The sequence below is a fragment of the Dasypus novemcinctus genome, chromosome 8 (assembly GCF_030445035.2).
Source record: "Dasypus novemcinctus isolate mDasNov1 chromosome 8, mDasNov1.1.hap2, whole genome shotgun sequence".
NCBI lineage: Eukaryota > Metazoa > Chordata > Mammalia > Cingulata > Dasypodidae > Dasypus > Dasypus novemcinctus.
This window is the reverse complement of record NC_080680.1, coordinates 87,188,462-87,210,176: the sequence shown is the minus strand read 5'-3', so window position 1 is coordinate 87,210,176 and position 21,715 is coordinate 87,188,462. Positions and strand designations below refer to the sequence as shown.

The 21,715-nt window shown below is 38.8% G+C and overlaps 1 protein-coding gene across 26 annotated transcripts in view; it reads right to left on the bottom strand.

Annotated features, from left to right (window-relative positions):
* The window catches only part of FNBP1 (formin binding protein 1), a 152,407-nt gene that overhangs the window by 90,897 nt on the left and 39,795 nt on the right, over positions 1-21,715 (bottom strand). For all 26 annotated transcript variants that reach the window (XM_058302221.2, XM_058302222.2, XM_058302226.2 and 23 more), the window contains exons 2-4: positions 13,415-13,530; positions 3,051-3,107; positions 2,284-2,431 (exon numbers count right to left, since the gene is read on the bottom strand). In XM_058302221.2, the coding sequence (XP_058158204.1) occupies positions 2,284-2,431; positions 3,051-3,107; positions 13,415-13,530 (321 nt within the window). The remainder of the gene's footprint in view (positions 1-2,283; positions 2,432-3,050; positions 3,108-13,414; positions 13,531-21,715) is intronic.

Here is a 21,715-nt window from a genome sequence, read left to right as displayed (position 1 = left end):
GCTCTCTGTGTGTGTGGCGCCATTCCTGGGCAGGCGGCACTTTCTTTCGTGCTGGCACCAGGAATCTGTGTTACTTTTAGCTTTGTCATCTTGCTGTGTCAGCTCTCTGTGTGTGCAGGGCCATTCTTGGGCTAGCTGCACTTTTTTTCACGCTGGGCGGCTCTCCTTACAGGGCGCACTCCTTGCGCGTGGGGCTCCCCTACATGGGGGACACCCCTGCGTGGCACGGCACTCCTTGCGCATCAGCACTGCACATGGGCCAGCTCCACACAGGTCAAGGAGGCCCGGGGTTTGAACAGCGGGCCTCCCATGTGGTAGGTGGATGCCTTATCCATTGGGCCAAGTCCATTTCCCTTCCTTGTTTCTTTTTGGGAAGCACCAGGAGCTGAACCTGGGACCTCCGATGTGGGAGAGAGGTGCCTAATTGCTTGAGCCACCTCCACTCCCTGCTTTGTTGTGTCTCTCACTGTTTCTCCTCCCTGTGTCTCTTGTGTCAACTTACTGTGACTGCCCTTCCCGTCAGTCGCTGTCTTCTTTAGGAGGCACCGAGAGCCTCTTCTCCCCACTTTGTTGTATCTTTCTTCTTGTGTCTCTTACTGTGTCAGCTCACCGTGCCTGCCTGTCATGCCTGCCTGATGTCTTCTTTAGGAGGCACCGGGATCCAAACTAGCAACCTCCCATGTGGTAGGTGGGAGCCCAGTTGCCTGAGTCACATCCGTTTCCCTCATCACCTCTTTTAAGTCCTTTTTCAAATGTCTCCTCAGCGAGGTTTTCCTTGGCCACTCTATCCAAACCACATGTCCTATCCCAGCACTTCCATGCTCTTCTCAGCTTTACCTTTCCCCATGCTCTTCTCAGCTTGAAATACTGCGTAATTTCCTTATTTAGTTCACTGGTGTTTCCACTATCATCACCACACCATCACATCCAGCCTATAAACCATACAAGGGCAGGGACTTTCATCTGTCTTGTTCATTGCGGTCTCCCTACTGCTGGGAGCAGTACTTGGCACATAATAGGTACCGAGTAAGTATGAGTTGAATTAATGAATGTCGGAATCAATGGACTGAGAGTGACACGATTATAGGAACAACTTGACTCTGGTCAGTACCAGCCTACACGGCCCTACGTGGTCTGGCTACTGCTGGTCTCCTCATCCTCCCTTCTAAACTCCCCAACACCCTCTGCCTCAGGCCTTTGCACTGCTCCTCCCTCTGTCGAACACTTGTCACAGCAACTCCTACTTTTAGTCTTGGCTAAAATGTTAACCCCTGAGAAACCTTTCCCTGATTCCCCCGCATGTCAGAGACTCCTACTGTACACTCCCACAGCACCCTCCCCCTACTGTGCAGCAATTATCATAATTATAACTACATTTAATATAGTTATTTAATGTCCCCTCCATTTCAGCAGGATCCATGTCTATCTAATGGACTTAGCTATCTCCACTCATATATCAACTTGGCACTTTATTACTAATAACAAATTATTACACCTTACAAGCAATCAAAGTACAGTGATACAGACCATAGCTTAAAGATAAATCCCTTAAGGCAAAACTTTAACTTTATTTTGAGAGCATGTTTGGCTTTTTTGTTAACAATAAAAACTATGAGAAGACTGTATTGGTGGCAAGAGGGACAATAAGATTCCTCTTCATCAGATGGCAATGAATGAGCCAAGGAATGAAATAGAGTAACTGAGGTCATCTTTGTATTTGCTTTTTGAAAAATTCCTTATAAGCACTTATTTTAATTATTTAGTCTACACAACATATACTGTATTATATTGCTGAGTCTTTTTATGTCTGATATCCTCAAATATATTTAAATTCCTCAAAGGGATTCAAATTCTGGGATCCACAGATGAGTTTCAGCATGTCTGAGGGACCTTGGAAATTGTACGCAATTGTATACCCAGGAACACTCCCTAGGAAGAGGCTCCACAGCTTTTCTATGCTCCTCAGAGGCAGGGGATGTTAACCGTTTTTCTTCCACATACCCCTTTGCCAGTCACGTGAAAACCACAGACCCCTTACTAAGGCCACACTGTACTGCGTATTATTTAATAAATATATCACACCCGCACCAACACGTCTCCACAAAAATAATGTTTTTTTTGAATTTCGACTCAAGCTCACAGACCCATGGTTAGGAAGCCCTGCTCAAAGGGATCAATTTAAGACCCACTGTCTTATATTTTTCTATTTAATCTAAAATCTCCTAGAGAGAACCCCACTGTGTTTGGTCCACCCTTTAAGAAGAAAACATAAATTTCTGTTACCGATTTCCTCTCCTGTTTCAGTTCTTGGACGTAGCGTGCTAACTCCACAGTGATCTGTGAGGTCATGTTCTCAGAGATTACTTCATGCTGCCCAGCGTAATCATTCATCTCGTTCAGGGTGGAAAGGAAAGCTTTACATGACGTGTACCTATGGAATGGAAAACACACCACTCCTTTTCAACAAGGCCACATCCACTCTAATTGCTTTACTGTGAGAAATAGTAATTAAAATCAAATTAATCTGCACAGACTTCCCACAGGATCCTGGCAATTCATTACACATAGTAGTCTCATCAAAATGGGTCAGAATTAACTACAGTTGAAGCACTTTTCATTTCATGACATTGAATTGCTCCACAGAATGCAAGACTTGGTTTTAATACTTAGTTCAAATACAATCCAAAATATGTACGCACATTATATTTACTAATATAATGGATATTTATATCTATTAGAGACAAATATTTTTGAGCTGTGCATGTTAACATGTCCATGTTAAGATGGCTGGTAATTACACACCAAATCAAGACTCTAGAATGCATGATCCACACCTATGTATTTTCTAAAATTTCCTAGTTACATTAATTGAAACAATTTGGAATAGGCTAGTGAGTCAGATAAGAAATGAGTATGTTTTTATTGTTCTCTTTTTCAATTAAACTGACACAAATATGAGTGGGGAATGCAACTTAATCTGATAAGTATATAATTCTCCTTCCCTATGGGAGGATTACATATGACCATGTAAGTATCAATGATGAACATACTTGTATTCTTCTTCCTCCTTCGAGTTCTTTTTAGGTTGGTATTTCTTCGAAAGATTCCTAAAACAAAAATGCAGACATATCATCTTATCTAAATAGATCATTGAACCCGTGGAACAAACAGTCTTTGATGAATTTCCCTCCCATCGCTTCCTCCAGAAGATGATGAAGATGAAGCAGCAGCCGTAGCTGAGGACAGTGATCCTCAGGCTAAAGAGGACCCTCTGTGGGCTCCAAGATCTTACCTGGAAAAGGTTGTGGCAATGTATGATGATACAAAAGACACAGAAGATGAGCTCTCCTCTCAGGAAGGAGCCAGTATGTGTGCAATCAAGAATGACAATGAAAAAAAAAAAAAAGAATGGCAATGGTTGGTATGAGAAGTGATGAGTGGAGTAGCTGGGCTCTTTCCTGGGAATTGTGCTGAGTCTATCAAGCATTATTCAGAGTAAAGCTCAGCAGGGCTGTGCTTCCCTCGCAGGAACAGTCAGCCAGGTCTTCCCTGGCTGTCTGAGGCCCTGGGGATCCCCGCCCCATAAAATGAATGAAGGATACAAATGATTAACAACTATATACTTTGTTTTGGTTTACCCCCAGCATTAAAACAAAAACAAACCAAAAAGCAAGCTGAGTATGAGCAAATGGATCTTTCTAACATCGTATGTACTACACTGAGCTGTCTGGCTTAAAATAAGTGACCATTTCTGAGAATATAAAAAATAAAACCTACATAGCTAAAATAAATCAGATTGATTGATTCAGAGACAGACAGAAAGACAGGTAGATAGATAGATAACTGAGAAACTAGGATAAACGTTTATAAGCTGTTTAGCCACAAAATGTCTACAACTGAAATCCATTTATTTCCTTCTTCCTTTCAACAAGAGTGATGAAGAGCCTGTCATTAAAGACTTGCATAGCTTTGAATCTTTTGCCAACCTAACTTTATTTAATTGGAGAACAGATGCCATGTGTAAAGAAGCAATGGTTTTCATTTGTAGCACTGAGCTTAGTGAAGTTTTCATAATAGGCCACCATTCTCTCGTGGTCACCCTCAGTCTGGCATCACTGTTCCAAATCCCAGGCTGTAGGCTGCTCCCCCAAAGAGTTAATGGCAACAACCTGTGAAGAAGTCTTCTTAAAGGAAATAGGGACAATGTTTTTGGGGTGTCCATGACAAGACACTGCAGGAAAATTTAACCTGTCCATCAGGTTTGCACAGAACATACTCGGACTAGCCAAAGCCACCCCAGTCTGTCTTCATAATCCTTTCTCCAGGTCAAGAATCCAAATACTTTGTCTCTAACTGGCATGCTTAAATTTACACAAAAACTAAGAAGTAATCATAAAAAAGAATACTCATTAACTGTGGTGCTTCTGGGTGATTTCTCTTGGGTCTTTGCTTCAGGCTACTGCAGGTGGAGAACTGGCCATTGGATGCTGACTAGTGATCCCTAGTAGGCATCTTCATCTGCCAGCACCTCAGTAGTCATTTCCTTATTCGTTCCATGTTGCTACTCCTCTTTATAGTAGCTGCCTTTGTTATTTCACATTTTACTTTTACTTCTTCCATTTCTCAAAAATCTACAAATTTTCCCAGAAACATATATATGATAATAAATTTACAATTTTAGTCATAGAATATTTCATATATGAAGTGAAATGTGATCTCCTCTCCAACAAATGTTACTAGATGACATGGGAGGCAGTAGACTTAGTAAAAAAGGCATTGCTCTGGGAATCAAGAGACCATGTGCCGGAAGTGGACTTGGCCCAATGGATAGGGCATCCTCCTACCACATGGGAGGTCCACGGTTCAAACCCCGGGCCTCCTCCACCCGTGTGGGGCTGGCCCGTGCTCAGTGCTGATGTGCATAAGGAGTACCCTGCCATGCAGGAGTATCCCCTGCATAGGGGAGCCCCACGTGCAAGGAGTGCGCCCTGTAAGGAAAGCTGCCTAGTGCAAAAAAAAGTGCAGCCTGCCTAGGAATGGCGCCGCACACACCGAGAGCTGACACAGCAAGATGACGCAACAAAACAGATTCCCGGTGCCGCTGATAAGGATAGAAGCTGTCACAGAAGAACAATACAGTGAATGGACAGAGAGAGCAGACAACTGGGGAGGGGGCAAAGGGGAGAGAAATAAAAAGTAAATCTTAAAAAAAAAAAAAAGACCATGTGCCTGGACACCATGAGCTTGAACAAATCAATGAACATGACCGGGCTTCCATTTCCTCATCCTCACGTTGGCGGGAGTTGGGCAAAATTACCTCCATTATCCCTTCTAGTTTGAAATTCCATGAGAATGTATATCCAATATATCAATGGTTGTAGTTATTTTTAAAAATGAAGACATGACAAATGAATATACAAAAATTTAAAAATTATAATTAGACTAACTAATGAAAGAAGAAGATATTTGCTTAAAGGTTGCTGTCATGTGAGTATACAGTTCAAAAACATATAAACTGGCATGTTTTTTCTACTGGTATTGTGGATACATAGTAAAGTTTATCTAGTAAATCTAGATCCAAAAATATGAAAAGGAAAAAAAAAACCCACACAATATTTCCTTAAAGGATGTGTCTTAGAGGAAAATAATACAAAAGGGAGGAAATTTTATTTTGAAAGCACAGCACAGTCCTGTGAGCCGGTTCATTATAACAATTCCTTAAACGTAAATTGAGTAAAAACACCACCATCAGGAATGAAAGGGGAGCAGATGGAAAGCAGATGTCTATATAATCAGTGGATTCTTTCCCAAATATGTTTAGAGTAGCATATATGGGGGATTAGAGTATGGGAAAAGCCAAGTGGCTACATATGAAATATTTTTAGCGTATGGCTGTAAATATTAACCATTTCTTCAGTTAACTGTAACTTATTAATTGAAAATAGTACTTTCAAGTTCGTTCGTACTATTTATATAAAAAATTGTGTAAAAACTTATTTTAAAGGTTCATTTAAATCCATATTTTCTTTAGCTGCTAGTTCTTAGAAGTAAAAAAAATAAAATAAAATTTTACATTTAATGGAAGAATACATAGCTTGAATTAAACCAGACAAATCTAGGATATATAGTCCCTTTTATCAATCAAATCCTAAACAGGATTAGAGACCTGTTGTGGGTGATATTCTGTAAAGACCTTCAAATTCTGATGAATGAGTATCACTTTGATGATGTTAGCATGTATGGCATACGTAATACTTAAAAGCACTAATGAATAATTCACTGTCTAAATACTAGCAGAAAACTAAAAGTTTAAGAGGTCTACAAGTGAATTTCAGGTCTAAGGATATTTCTCTCATTGACCACTACAAAAAAAAATAAACATCAACTTTCCATTTCCATTCTCTGGAGACAGGTTTTCTCACTCTACTGGTATTAGGTTATTTAAAAAACAAGCAAGCAAATAGCCCCCTCCTCCCCACACACAAATCTTTAAATTTAGGGGGTTTTTCTGAGAAATTTTAAGTGTTTTGCATGTTTACCTTGCTCTTCAGATAGACTGATTAAAAGGTAGAAAAAAAGATACATCTTTTAATAAGAAGGCTGGATTTAGACCTGGTTGTTCTTAAGAACCCAGGGAGGATTTTTACAGTGAGATTCTTGGGCCCCATTCCAGACTTTCTGAAACAGAAGGCCCAGGGTTGTGCCAAGCAGACTTTTTTTTTCAATCTTTCTTTTATTTTTTCAAACGCTCACTACAATATTGCCACATAAAGATGGATGGCAGCATAAAATTGATTCAGAGAACTGTGCTTTCCCAAAATAAAAAGGTGAAAAACAGAAGCCAGAAAATTTCTTTTTTCAGGAAAAGTTTAACAGCAGAAAACAAACAAATGAAGAAAGAAGTAGGACTTTAGGACCTAAACCAGGATTTCTAAAGTTCCCAAGCTGAATGCCTGGGGGGATCCCTCCAAATCTAGGGATTCCACAGGAATGAGATATACCTTTGACCCAGCGGAGAAACGCTAATAACCAAGTTTCAGCAGAGAGGACAGAGCCCAGAGTCTCAAACAAAGACGTGTATAAAACCCTCACCCCCACCCCATAACCGCCTGTCCTCAGCTTTCAGCAAAATGGGCAAAATATACACGACCCAGCCTCAAATGAAGTTCAGAGAAGAAAGGAGGCATGGTGAGGACATCCACCTACACTCCATCAGAGCAATTAGGGACACGTGTGCTGCTTATGTTAATAATAAAAGCAAGCCAGGCGTCAGCCTAAGAACTTTTCACACTTTTCCTCATTCAGTCCCCACAACAACCCTAAGAGGTAGGGGAAAAAGCACACAGAATAATTGACCCTGTATCACATAGCTGTAAGTGTTAGAACCAGGGTGCCATCCCAGATACTTACACTCTAGGGCCTGAACTCTTAACCACTTCACTGAAGTGCCCATATTAAAATAGGGACGGTGAGGGGAGCCCTGTAGCTCAGTGGTTGAGCACCAGCTTCTCATATACAAAGTGAAAAGAAATGATAACTACAGAAGAAAAGAAAGAAAATGACAGAGAAAACTTAAGTCTGAAAGAAAACATCCAAGGAAAGGAAGTAAAACCAAATTCCTCCAGAATATTTTACACTATATATAAACTTAATAAAAAACATGAAGCCAATAAAGCAAGAATACCAAGACTATAGGATAAAACAGAATAAGATGAAAAGGGAGACTGCAAAGCTAAAGAAATGAACTAAAGATTAAAATAGGGGAAACGGATTTGGCCCAGTGGTTAGGGCGTCTGTCTACCACATGGGAGGTCCGCGGTTCAAGCCCCGGGCCTCCTTGACCCGTGTGGAGCTGGCCCACGCGCAGTGCTGATGCGCACAAGGAGTGCCCTGCCACGCAGGGGTGTCCCCCGCGTAGGGGAGCCCCACGCGCAAGGAGTGCACCCCATAAAGAGAGCTGCCCAGCACGAAAGAAAGTTCAGCCTGCCCAGGAATGGCACCACCCACACTTCCCGAGCCGCTGACGACAACAGAAGCGGACAAAGAAACAAGACGCAGCAAAAAGACACAGAGAACAGACAACCGGGGGAGGGGGGGAATTAAATAAAATAAATAAATCTTAAAAAAAAAAAAAAGATTAAAATATACCATTAAATTAGACTGCATGTCAAATTATCATGAGAGTAAATTTTTGAGGTAATCATCCTGTGCAAAACAACTAATGTAATAAAAAAGTGACATAAAGAACAAATGATGTAACTAATAACTAGTACCTCTGAAGTAACTAAAACAATAAATAGAATAGGAAAAGATATTGATATAATTGAAGAAAGTTTCCCTGAAATAAATGAAGACTTGAATCTGCATATGAAAGGACAGACCATATTCTAGGAAAAAATTGATAATGATCAACATGAAGGCACAGCTGGATTAAGTTGTTAAAATGCTAAATTGAACAAAAAATTCTTCACTTATTTAGTCACCTAAGAAGAAAAAAATTCTGGCTGGCCTCAGATTCTCCATATAAATAGTCTATGACAAAAAACAACTCAATAACAGCTAAAAGTTTGGAAAGAAGAAAGTATGACCAGAGAACAACCAAAGAAAGATGCTGTTCAAATATAATAGCATTCTCAAATAAGGAAGAATTTAAGGAAGATACTACGAGGTCTTATTAGGAAAAAATAAAAATCTGTCCTTGATACCAAGAAACAAGTAGAGAAACTGCTAGAAGTAACGGTCTTCAGCACTTATTTATATTTAGATAATTAAACCGATTTAACTGTGGGTCTCATGTTACAGAACAATATAAGTCAATTAGAATAGGAAGCAGAACATGTAAATATTATTTTACTTATCTTTCATAGCAGTAAGCCAATTCATCCTGTTTAAAACTGCAACATGGAGTTAAACAAACAAAAAAACCCACTAATGGTATCCTACAATTTTCATTATGTTTTTGAAAAATCTTACAGGAATTTTTAGAAAATAATATCTCTTATAACAAAGAAATATTTAAAGTTTAGCACATCTTGCAGTTTTGATTTAAAGTCCTTTTTTGCTATTAAAGTCAAGTAAATTTAAGTTTAATGCATTTTAATGAAAATAGCATGCACGATATATTTTAACAATGACTTCTGCCTTGTTAACCTTTATACATGATGAACTCCAATAGAAAAATAGACTAGAACATGAACAGTTCATAAAAAAGTAAGTTACCAATGGCTCAAATGCTCAACCTCATTCATACTAAAGGAAATGCAAATTAACACACAGATTTACCTATTTTTACATATCAAATTGGCAAAGATTGAGAATTTGAAAACACGAAGCACTGGTGGGAGTTGGGCAAGCAGGCACGTCCACACACTGCTGGCGGGAGTAGCAATTGGTGCAATGTCCATGTCTATGGAGGGCAGTATCTACTGGAACCAGAAGTGCTACTTCCAGGAATTTAGTCTCTAGATATGCTTACCCATGTGTATTATTCAAGGTTATTTATTACAACTTTGTTCATAGTTGCAAACAATTGGAAACAATCTAAATTGTCCATTAATTTAATGTGATACTGTGAAGTTGTAAAAATGAAAATGGTATTGTATTGTGCGGGGCAAGCAAGCTCCAGGAAACAGAAAAGCCAAACTAGTATGTATACTGTACTGCTGGAGAGGTGAGGAAGAAAACACACACTAATCTGCCTGTATATGCAAAAAACCTCTCTGGAAGGATACACAAGAGACTGATAACATTAGTTGTCCTCTGGAAGGGAAACAAGCAGACAGGGATAGAAGGAGGGAGACTTTTCACTGTAAACCATTTCTCACCTTTGGAAATTTTAATCATATGCTAATTATCTAATATAAAGAACTTAGATCTTTTCTTTCTTTTTCCTTTTTTTAGGAGGTACCAGGGATTGAACCTGGGACCTCATACATGGGAAGCAGGCGCTCAAACACTGAGCTTCACCGGCTTCCCGGATCTTTTTTTTTTTTTCTTTTAAAGAAATAGCTGTTAATAGCCTGATGACTTGAATGGGGGCAGAGTGAGAGAAAGAGGGGAGCCAAAGATGATGAAGGGTTTTCCACCTAAGCAAAGAAGGATGCAGCTGAGCAGGGGTAGGCTGGGTTGTGGCAATTCAAATTTTGAGTGGGGGACATTAGCAGTTCCGTTTCAGACATGTTACATTTCAGCTATTTTTAGATATTCAGGCGGAGATTTTGAGTAAGCTATTTCTGGAGTTCAGGAGAAAGGTCTGACTTGGAAATACCTACCTGTGAGTCACTGATATGCAGATCCTACTTAAAGCCATGAGACAGATGAGATTACCAAGAAACTATAGATTGAGAAGAGAAAGTGACTGAGAACTGAGCATATGGGGCAAATCAACATTAAGAGGCAAGGCATGAGGAGGAACCAGCAAAGGAGACTGAGGAGCTTGAAATGAGAACTGTGATAGTTCAGAAGCCAGGTAAAGAAAATATTTCAAGGTGGAAAGATGACAGGCACACCTTGTTTTATTGCACTTTGCTTTACTGCACTTCACAGATACTGCATTTTTCACTAATTGAAAGTTTGTGATAACCTTGCATCTAACTTGTCTATCAGCACCATTTTTCCAGCAGCATGTCTCCTTCATGTCTCTTGTTACATTTTAATTAAAGTATGTACACTGTTTTTGTAGACATAATGCTCTTGCATACTTAACAGACCACAGTATAGTGTAAACATAACTTTTAGATGTACTGGGAAACCAAAAAAAGAAAAAAAGCATATGACTCGCTTTATTGAGCGATTCACTTTATTATGGTGGTGTAGAAAAGAACCTACACTATCTCCAAGGTATGCCTGTATCAGAGATGCAGATGGGTCAAGTATGATGAGGACGAAGGCAAGCTGTTGGGCTGAACAACATGAAGGTCATCAGTGACCTTTAAAAGAGCAGATCTGGTGGAGCCGTGCAAGTGAGTGGGGTGAGTTTAAGATGAGAGGATATGGCCTTGACAAAAGCAGTTCTGCTGGAGAGGCACAGGTGAGCAGGGTGAGTGTGAAATAAAGAGAGAAGAGGAATTGGAGGCAGCAAGTAAGGACTCTTTTAAGAAGTTTTGCTGCAAAGGGAAGCAAAGAAATGATGGGAGCTGGTGGGGAAAGTGGCTCAAGGGAAGTTTTTGTTTTTGTGTTTTGTGTTAAATGATAGGAGAAGTAACAGCATGTTTGTGCGTTTATGGGAATAATCCAATGGAGAGTGAAGAATTGATGATGTAGGAGAGAGATGGAAGAACTCATGGAGCAAAGTTCTTCAGTAGGTGAGAGAGGGGGAGAAGAGGACAGAGGGTGTGGGTACAGATGCTGGCAGGGAAGCAGAGTGGTGTGTGAGAATGAGGACATTTTCTTTTGATTGCTTCAGTTTCTTCAGTGAAGTACAAAGCAAGGTCTTCAGCAAAGGATGAGGACAGGAAGAAAGGTGTTGAGGTTTGACGACAGAGAAGCCATGTAGTCATTTAGCAGAGTGGGAAAGGGAATCAACGAAGGATACACAGTATGATAGTATGGTTACTTTGCAGCATTAATGGCCCAGCTGAGGTGTATAAAAGATTCGTAAACTTGAACAAATGAAGGCATGATTACTCATAACTTTTTTGATCAACGTCTCCCAACAAATATAAATGTACATACTTCTCAGGAATATAATGAAAGAAATGTTAAACATTTAAATCTCAGGAAAAGTATTTCCCAAGAAATTATCATCCTATTGGTAAATACTGGCACTATATTGCAAGTTATAAAACAAGATTTGCAAGAGGGTAAAAATGGTCAATGGAGACATATTAAATTTTATTCTATACTAGAATTTAGACTCTTTTTCTAATAACCTCCCATTTTGTTACCTAAATCATTTCTTTAACATGGGTGATGAGAAAGAACAAGAAGCCAAGTGCATTCCAGGGGAAGAACTAAGAAAACATCTTCCCTTCAAAACACAAAACTAATGCAGAAGCTTGTCAATTACTAACTTGATGAGATCTAATAACAAACCTCAAGAAAAACTAAGTAATGGATCAGTAAAGAGTAGTTATACTAATAGAAAAGGAAGGAAGTCAAAAACAACAAAAATAAATCTGTAATGTGAAACCAATAAAAATATTTTATATGATTTTGACTAAAGTTATTATGCAACCTGTTTCCATATGAAAGACAACATTTTATATACTAACAGTGTGATATTTAAATAATCAACATGAAGCCTAAAAGTACTAATAAAGCTGATATGCACACAGGGCACTAGAAATTGATCTTAATTCAAGTTATAAAAATTATTTTGTTGAAAAATATTTTTTATCTTTTATTTACTCAATGGAAAGAAAACATGTCATCCAAAAAACATTTCATATGTACTGCTTAGGTGCTTTAAAAACACACACACATAAGAACCTATATTCTTTCAATGATTCATTATGCATCCTTTGGGCAGACACTCTTTGAATTACAATTTGCACAAACCAATTCAACTATTTATGAAGAAATAATTTAAAAATTTGTGTGCCACCACTTCAAACTCAAGCTTAGTTCTTCCACCAATGTTTAAATATTTTATATAAAAACATAACTTTTTTGGAAAAACTTAATCATTAAAGATTTAAGAGGTCCAAAATGCTTTTAAAATGCTGCTTCATCCTATGGGGATGTGAATTAGTACAAGCACTTTGGAAACTGTTTGATCTTATCTATTAAATCTAAACATACATAAACCTATGACACAGCAATTCCACTCCTAGGTATAGAATTAGAAATTTGCACAGAGATTTATCAAAGTCTTAAACAAAAATGCATAGAGAATCCTATTCATTATATCCCCAAACTAGATATAATTCTATCTTTTATAGAAATGGTAAACTGGTATATACCTACACCAAAATGGTAAACAGCAGTGAAAATAAACTTTTACCACATATAACATAGATGAGTCTCTCACAAACATAATATAGAACAAAATGATTACATTCACATAAAATTTAAAAATAGGCAAGAAGAGTCTATGCTGTTAGAAGCCAGGAGAGTACCCTGGGGACAATAGTGAGCTGAAGGGGCCAGGGGACGGGGGACCCCAAGGTTGATAATTTTCTGTTTCTTGATCTGAGTGCTGGTTACATAGGTATGTTCATACACTTATGATTTGGGTACTTCTCTATATATGTTATATTTCAAAAAAACAAGTTGCTCCAAAATTAAGGAAATAGACTTCAAAAACATAAACCTAAAAACAATTGTTTCTATTCAAGTAATATTATATTTACATAAAAGGAAAAAAGAAAGACTTAAAGGATTATACATTTATACTATAAAAAAGAATATAAATTATCATTACAGACATTTTGTAGTTAAGATACAAATAATCTTTCTCAATATACCAACTTACCTGAGCTGCTTTGCATAGTTGAGTTCAATCTCTGTCCTTTCCTTGACAAATTTGATGTATTTCTCAAGAATATCAATTCCCCACTGTGTGTGTTTTTCTAAGTTGTCAAATTGATCCTGTTTAAAAAAAGAGAGAAAGTTTATAGCCTTTCTCTCTTATTAAAGGTAATTTCATAAACAATTCTTTCAATAACATATTGCTACAGAGAAAGTAGTACTAACAGTTTCCATGATTGTACTTGGGTGCTTTTTTGTTGATCCGTCTTAAATCAACATTACCAAATTTGGTTTGAAAACTGCCTGGTGTACTAAATTCTGACCCATTAGTTCATGTTCCATATTCCTATTAGAAACACACTTTTTTGGGTTGGTTTTCATTGTGGTTGTTCTCATAATTAATGTCATAGTGCAAAAGAAATGTCTTTCCTAGATACCAAAATCTGATGGATGAAACATACACACAGTAACTCAGTCACACTATCACACCTCACACCTTAACCTGTTATCTCTGGGTAATGATTTAAAGCAACTGATTGAAATTTGGGACAAGGAAGTAGGAGGAAGTTACAAAAATTCCACTTTCTTCAAACAAAATAAGTCACATGGACTTTTTCTTCATTCAAACATATATTGAGCCTACACGGCATGCCAGGGACGATGCTTGGAGATGGGGAACCAAAATGAACAGAGATTCATGGAGTGCCTTGAGATTCCCTTGTCTGAAAAATGACAGAAGGTAGCTATTCCAACCACAATGAATGCAATGGCAGGGAGGGGCCCAGGGGACAGGTGGATTTGTCCTGCTGGAGCACAAGGTGGGGATGCAAGCGACCAGGTACCCCTCGAGGTCCAGATCACCCAAGGCCTTGAATCAAAAGCTTAACTCTCCAGTAGGCACAAGAACGCCACTAAAATACTAGAAAGGGAAGAGGCAGAACCAGAGATATGTTTAGAATCACCAGGAGATAGAAGTCAAGAGATTGTTCCAATAGTCCAGATGAGAGAAAATGGGAGGCAGAAGAGAAGAATTCCACAGGCAGTTAGGAGACAGAACGCGCTGGTCTTGGTGACTGACTGGACGTGACGTAAGGGAGGAGAACTCTAGGGTGACTCCCAGGCTCTGTCTCCTGTGACGAGACCGATGGTCCAAACGAGGAGAAGCAGCAGTGTGGAGTGAAAACTAAATGGTATGCTGATGCTATGAATGAGGGACTGACATGTCCAGAAGAGAGCTGGAAACATAGATCTATTCAGAGCTCAAGGAGGGAGGGCAGTGAGCAGGTGGAGCTGAAGCTGCAGTCAAGGATTGGAATGACAAAGTTTACTGCAATTCTGCACAGAATTAGTAAAGAGGGCCTGGCCTGAGGAAGAAGAACCCAGAGAGAGAGAGAAAGTGAAGAAGAGAGCTTTAGCACAGTATCACAGGCAAGAGAATTTTCAGTGAGGGAAGGATGGAAAAAGAAAGTTTGTTGCCTCCTGAGAGGCAACAGTAAAAGAGGAGCCCAAAGGCCAGGCTTCTAGCCCCAGCTCAGGGACTTCATGGAGACAAGAAGCTGAGTATCTTAGATTTTCAGTCATTTGCCTATAAAATGCAGATATAATCCCTGCCCATCCCACAAATTAGTCATGGGGATCATTTAAAATGGGGAAGGGGAAACGGACTTTGGCCCAGTGGTTAGGGCGTCCGTCTACCACATGGGAGGTCCGCGGTTCAAGCCCCGGGCTTCCTTGACCCGTGTGGAGCTGGCCATGCGCAGTGCTGATGCGCGCAAGGAGTGCCGTGCCACGCAAGGGTGTCCCCCGCGTGGGGTAGCCCCACGCGCAAGGAGTGTGCCCGTGAGGAAAGCCGCCCAGCGTGAAAAGAAAGAGCAGCCTGCCCAGGAATGGCGCCGCCCACACTTCCCATGCCGCTGACGACAACAGAAGCGGACAAAGAAACAAGACGCAGCAAATAGACACCAAGAACAGACAACCAGGGGAGGGGGGAAATTAAATAAATAAATAAATCTTTTTAAAAAATAAATAAATAAATAAATAAATAAAATGGGGAAGTGCCAAATTAAATATAAAAATACAAAGTTGAAAGTAACTCCGATACAAGCAGGTCTAACAGTGAACATGCGAAGCCATCCCTCGGCTTGGTGTTTTTTTGTTGTTGTTGTTGTTAATCCAGCATCTTTCCATTTTAAGTCTGTCATTGTGTTTTGACTATTTTCCATTCACAGCAGTGCACATTGTAAAATGAGAAAATTTTCCATATACTCAAACTTGGGTGGGGCGGGCAGGTGGTAGAGTCAAAAACTTTATTTCTCAAACTTGAGAAATCTTCTTCCTCAACCTTCCCTGCACCCAGGTCCACAGAGAAACATGAATTTAAGAAGTTAAGGTCTCATTTTATGAAAATATTTTTCTAATTGAAAATAATCATTGTAAAATGTCTGTCTATATAACTAATAATTTTAAATATTATAAAAATAAAGGACAAAACTGTAAAGTTATCATTGATTCCTGGTCTTCAATGAATACATTCTACAAATTGCTAGATTCTACTTTAAGTATCAGGAAGGTAGTTTACCGTATCTATAAAGGCAAGGGTTGTCAAGCACTTTAATAGTGTAAACACCGCCAGAGGTCTCTTTCAACAACTTGAGAGAACAAACACACAAACAATTCAAGTGATGATTACAAAGCATTTTCAGTTATTTAGAACAAGACTGCTCTAAAGTGCTCTGCTAATTGGTAACCCTTTGTTGCTCTAATTTCATAACTTTCGTATTTATTTAAAAACTCCTTTCCATACCCCTCCCTATATTTGAGACCCCTCTCTCTCTGTAATTTCCCATATCACCAAAGCCTTGGTTATTTTCAGCAGTTATAGATGCTTCCTTGTTAATACCTATAACTTGGAAACACTGTTAGATGTTCTGCTAACAATTTACCTACATATTTTCCTCTGTTAGTTTGCAATTTCCCATAAAACCAAAGCCTAGGTTATTCCAAGGTGCTTCCTTGGAAATACCTAAAACTTGGAAATACTGTTAGATGTTCTGCTCACAAGTTACCTACATATTTTTCTCTATTAGTTTGCAAATTCTTATTAGTCCTGATGTATACAATATAAAGCAACAGCTTTTGGTACAAAAAACCTTAAAAAAATCGACATTTGAATTGAGTTTACCTTAAAAAATGCTGGCCCCAAACCAACAGTATGTTTTCAATAAAGTTATCTGTATTCACGAACATTCTGCAAGCTATAATAAAGCACTTACTGAAACAACCAAGTTTAATAAGATAGAAGATCTTAATAATAAAACTTCTACTCGGCAACAAATAAATTAGTGCTTAACTGTAAGTCTAGCGTAATTCTTTCTATGCTATATTAAAACATTTCTGATACCACACTCTACTATCACATGAATCATTGCAGCATGGACTTTTCTGACAGCAGCTGAAAGAAAATTCAAAACAGATGAAAAACTAATCAACCCACTTACATTCTTGACTAAAATGTGGAAAACTTAATGGGAAAAAAACCTTCAAATCTTAAAAAGACTCATTTTGTGAGCCAATATTATAAATGTTCCTTTAAAAAAAATAGCCTTTGCTACTTTGGTGATGATGTTATTATCAAAAATGCATTCCTTCTTGCTAGATGCCACATAATAGTAGTTCTCAAGACCCTTTTGCCCTCTTAAAAATTACTGAGAACTCCAAGGAGCTTTTGTTTATGGGGGTTATATCTATCCATTTATCAGAAATTAAAATGATCAATTCATTTTAAAAAGACAATAATAAACCCATTACAGGGCAATGTAGATTCCACTTTTTAAAAAAAAATTATTTCCAAAACTAAAAAAAAAAAGTGAGAAAATGGCATTGTTTTACAAATGTAAATCTCTTCCAAATCTCTTTAATGTCTGAGTAGAAAACAGCTAGATTCTCATAGCTGCTTCTGCAGTCGGTTTGTTACTGTTACTTTGGTAGAAGTATATGAAAAGAATATGGCTTCACACAGATACATAGTTAGAAAAGGAAAGGTATTTATTTATTTATTTTAAAGATTTATTTTTTATTTATTTCTCTTCCCTTTCCCCCACCCCAGTTGTCTGCTCTCTGTGTCCATTTGCTGGGTGTTCTTCCGTGACCGCTTCTATCCTTACCAGCAGCACCAGGAATCTGTGTTTCTTTTTTTTTTTCTTCTCAGCAGTATTCTTTATTATGGTTACTAAAATCTCCAAATACCTTTCAAGCACTATCACACATTTTAAAGTATTTTTATCTTGAGATTAAAAGCCTCAGGTTGCATCCACTTTGGTAAATTAATAACACGATGTGTTTCTTTTGTTGCGTCATCTTGTTGTGTCAGCTCTCCATGAGTGTGGCACCATTCCTGGGCAGGCTGCACTTTCTTTTGCACTGGGCGGCTCTCCTTACGGGGCGCACGCCTTGCGTGTGGGGCTCCTCTACGCGGGGGACACCCCTGCGTGGCACGGCACTCCTTGCGCAGATCAGCACTGCGCGTGGGCCAGCTCCACATTGGTCAAGCAGGCCCAGGGTTAGAACTGGTGACGTCCCATGTGGTAGGCAGACACCCTATCCATTGGGCCAAGTCCACTTCCTGTGCAAGGGGTATTTAAATAACCTTTTTAGATAATTGTGGATATTCTTCACTGATAACCACACCAGAAGTCACCAGATAGTAGTTTTTTTAAAGGTTAGCTGCAGCATGAAATCTGAAAGCATGCCAATGAACTTTTCATACTCAGTGACATGAAAATCCACCGGGTTATTGTAATCTGAATGGATATTTTATTCCTGCATGACTGTGTAACATCATTCACTGGTCATGAAATTATTATTTCATTGATTTATGCACATCTTCCAAATATTGACATACTTCATTATAAAACATCAACAGAATCACATTTGTTTATATCACTATTGATCTTATCAGAAATCTTTTTAAATATTTGGAAGCTGCCAACTCATGGTAGTGATTACAAACTTTTCAAAAGTCTAGTTTTCAGGAAGTGGATTTGGTTCAATGGATAGAGCGTCCACCTACCACATGGGAGGTCCAGGGTTCAAACCCAGGGCCTCCTGACCCGTGTGATGACCTGGTCCACGCTCAGTGCTGATGCGCGCAAGGAGTACCGTGCCACACAGGGGTGTCCCCTGCGTAGGGGAGCACCACACACAAGGAGTGCGCCCCATAAGGAGAGTTGCCCAGCACAAAAAACGGACAGCCTGCCCAGGTGTGGTGCTGCAACACGGAGAGCTGACTCAGCAAGATGACGCAACAAAAAGAGACACAGATTTCCACTGCCACCTACAAGAATACAAGTGGACACAGAAGAACACTACGCAAATGGACACAGAGAGCAGACAACTGGGGGCGGGGGGGAAGAGGAGAGAAATAAATAAAAAATAAATCTTTTTAAAAAAATTCTAGTTTTCATTCTAAAGTTAGAATTTTACCATTGGCAACAAATATTCAAAGTTGTTTCTTATTTCCTAAGTGAAAGACTCACTTCATTCATTTTTGAAAAATATCTAGAAAATACCCAAGTCTGTTTGTCACTCATTCTTTGAAGTAAAAAAGTGTTCCATGAAAAAAGCAGCTAGTTCAGCTCACAACTCAATCACACAAGCATTTTGATATGCATTAAAGTGCCTTACGGATACCTCCCATTTTATTACACATAATAGTAAAAAGATGTTTATTCAAGAGTCAAAATTTAATATTTATTATTTCATGTTTAATAAATATTAAATAATATTAAATAATTTTTACTGTTTCATGAATAACATTTTAAAATGAAACTGAATTTTTCTAAACAGCTAGTGAGTGGTAGTGAAGACTACAAAAACTACTAGTACAGTTTGGAGCCACTGCTGATTCATGCTAATGCTCTGGCATTTTTACCTGTCATTGCTTTTGTACCATCAGTACAAACGTCAATACAGTGAAAATATATCTTAGTATCATTATGAAGATAGTTTTGACTTTGCAGACCCTCTGGACGGGTGTCATGGACCTCCAAGAGTCCAGGGACCAGAGTTTGAGAACCACTACCATATGACAGAAAACTGTTTATTTCCAAAGATTAAGGAAGTCAGGGGAAGTGGACTTGGCCCAGTGGTTAGGGCGTCCGTCTACCACATGGGAGGTCCACAGTTCAAACCCCGGGCCTCCTTGACCCGTGTGGAGCTGGCCCACGTGCAGTGCTGATGCGTGCAAGGAGTGCTGTGCCACGCAGGGGTGTCCACCGTGTAGGGGAGCCCCACGCGCAAGGAGTGTGCCCCGTAAGGAGAGCTGCCCAGCGTGAAAGAAAGTGCAGCCTGCCCAAGAATAGTGCCACACACATGAAGAGCTGACACAAGATGACGTAGCAAAAAGAAACAGATTTCCATGCCGCTGACAAAGAAGACAAAGAAGCAGACAAAGCAGACAAAGAAGAACACCCAGCAAATAGACGCAGAGAACAGACAACTGGGGGGGGGAGGGGAAGGGGGGAAGGGAAGGGGGGAGGGGAAGGGGGAGGGGAAGGGGGAGGGGAAGGGGGAGGGGAACGGGAGGGGGAGGGGAAGGGGGAGGGGGAGAGAAATAAATAAAATAAATAATAAAATCTTAAAAAAAAAAGGAAGTCAGGTAATCTTCAACTTAATGGAAAATAATGTTTAATTTATAAGTGTATACTACATACAATCAACTATTAACTCTAAAATTGTCAAAGGGACTCAAATAGATGTTCCAAGTAGCAGGTTACAAACTAACAAGTCCTTTTAAGAACCTCCCTTGCTCCTTGACCTCATACTCCTTGAATTCAGACGAACTAAAGGTTCATGCCAAGAGCTTTCAACTATGACAAGCTAAGCAAGTTGAAAAGACAAGTAAGGAAAATGCAATTGTATTAATATACAATTGTGTTGTTGCACTTTACAACTACATTCAGGTTTGGCTTTATGTACTACATTGTGATTAAGCTTTCAGAGGTCCTTTAGAATCATAAAGTACAATAAAAACAAATTTTACTCACTGTGGATAAAAATGAATGAGCCATAACCTCTTCAACTCAAGGCACTTACAGCCTCGGAGGAGGCAGTGTGTATATATATATTTAGACTGCAATATAAATGATTCTCTAGTAGAGATAAATATATATTTCTATGAGATCCCGGAGGCCTTACAAACTAACTTTGTGTGGGACAGGGTTTTATATTTTCTTAAAACAAAACAAAAATGGACAATGTTACAAGAGTAAGAGATTCTTACTTGTAAATAGGCTTACCTACTGAAAACAGGTCCTTGCTGTACAGACTTTGGGTGAACAGGTTAGCTCTTTAGGCCATCCAAATGATTTAAATATTGTTTTGAATGTCATGTAAAGATTTCTTGGTTAAGACCTCACTTTTTAAATTGCCTTAATTATAAATAGTCATCTTGGAAAAATAAAATAAAAAATAAAATAAAATAAAATAAAATTTTGCCTTAACAAACCTACAATGTAAACCCATTATTCAGTGATAAGAATGGTCTCTAATAGTAATAAGAAGAACAGTCAGTAAATAAAGATTATTCTTGGTTATTCAAGAAGTCTTCTGAAGTCTGATTTTTTTTTTCAAATTATACAAAAGAGCTGACACAGGAAGACACTCAAAAAAACCATTTCCTGTGATATGAGCAGCACCCAAGTCATCCACAAGAAGTTTTCCTTCAAAGGATAGGTAGATCAATTTTTAATACTATGCTTCCTGCAATTGAAAAGTCAACATGATTCAATTTAGCAAGGAACTAAGCCATGTACCTCTGTGCACATGGCTCAAGACTCAAGCAAGGGGATCCTGAGGCCCGTGCCCCCCACGAACAAAGTCCTCCCACTGTGGCAAGCTGTTTGCTCCGAGAAAGGAATGAATGACTCCCTCCGTTTTACTGGGGCCATTTCCATCTGTGCTATCGTGGCTATTTTAGCACACTCTAATTTTTGATAAATGCACTTTTCTAAGGACTTGGCCACTTTGTGAAACAGACATTAAATGGCTCTATTTAAAAAGAACCCCTTGACATATTACTGGTATCAGCTTCCTCTTTTTTTTTTTCCCAAGGGAAAAGTGACAGAGGCATAGATCTATCAAAAAAGTAACTGTACGAAACCTCCATTTTAAATGTTTTAAAAAATCAATTTGGTTCTGAACATTAAAGTAGTTGTATACACAAGAACAAAAACATTTTATAAAATTTTATAAATGAAAATATTTCATCACGAACACCATCTGAAATTATACTTCTCAAGATTTTAAG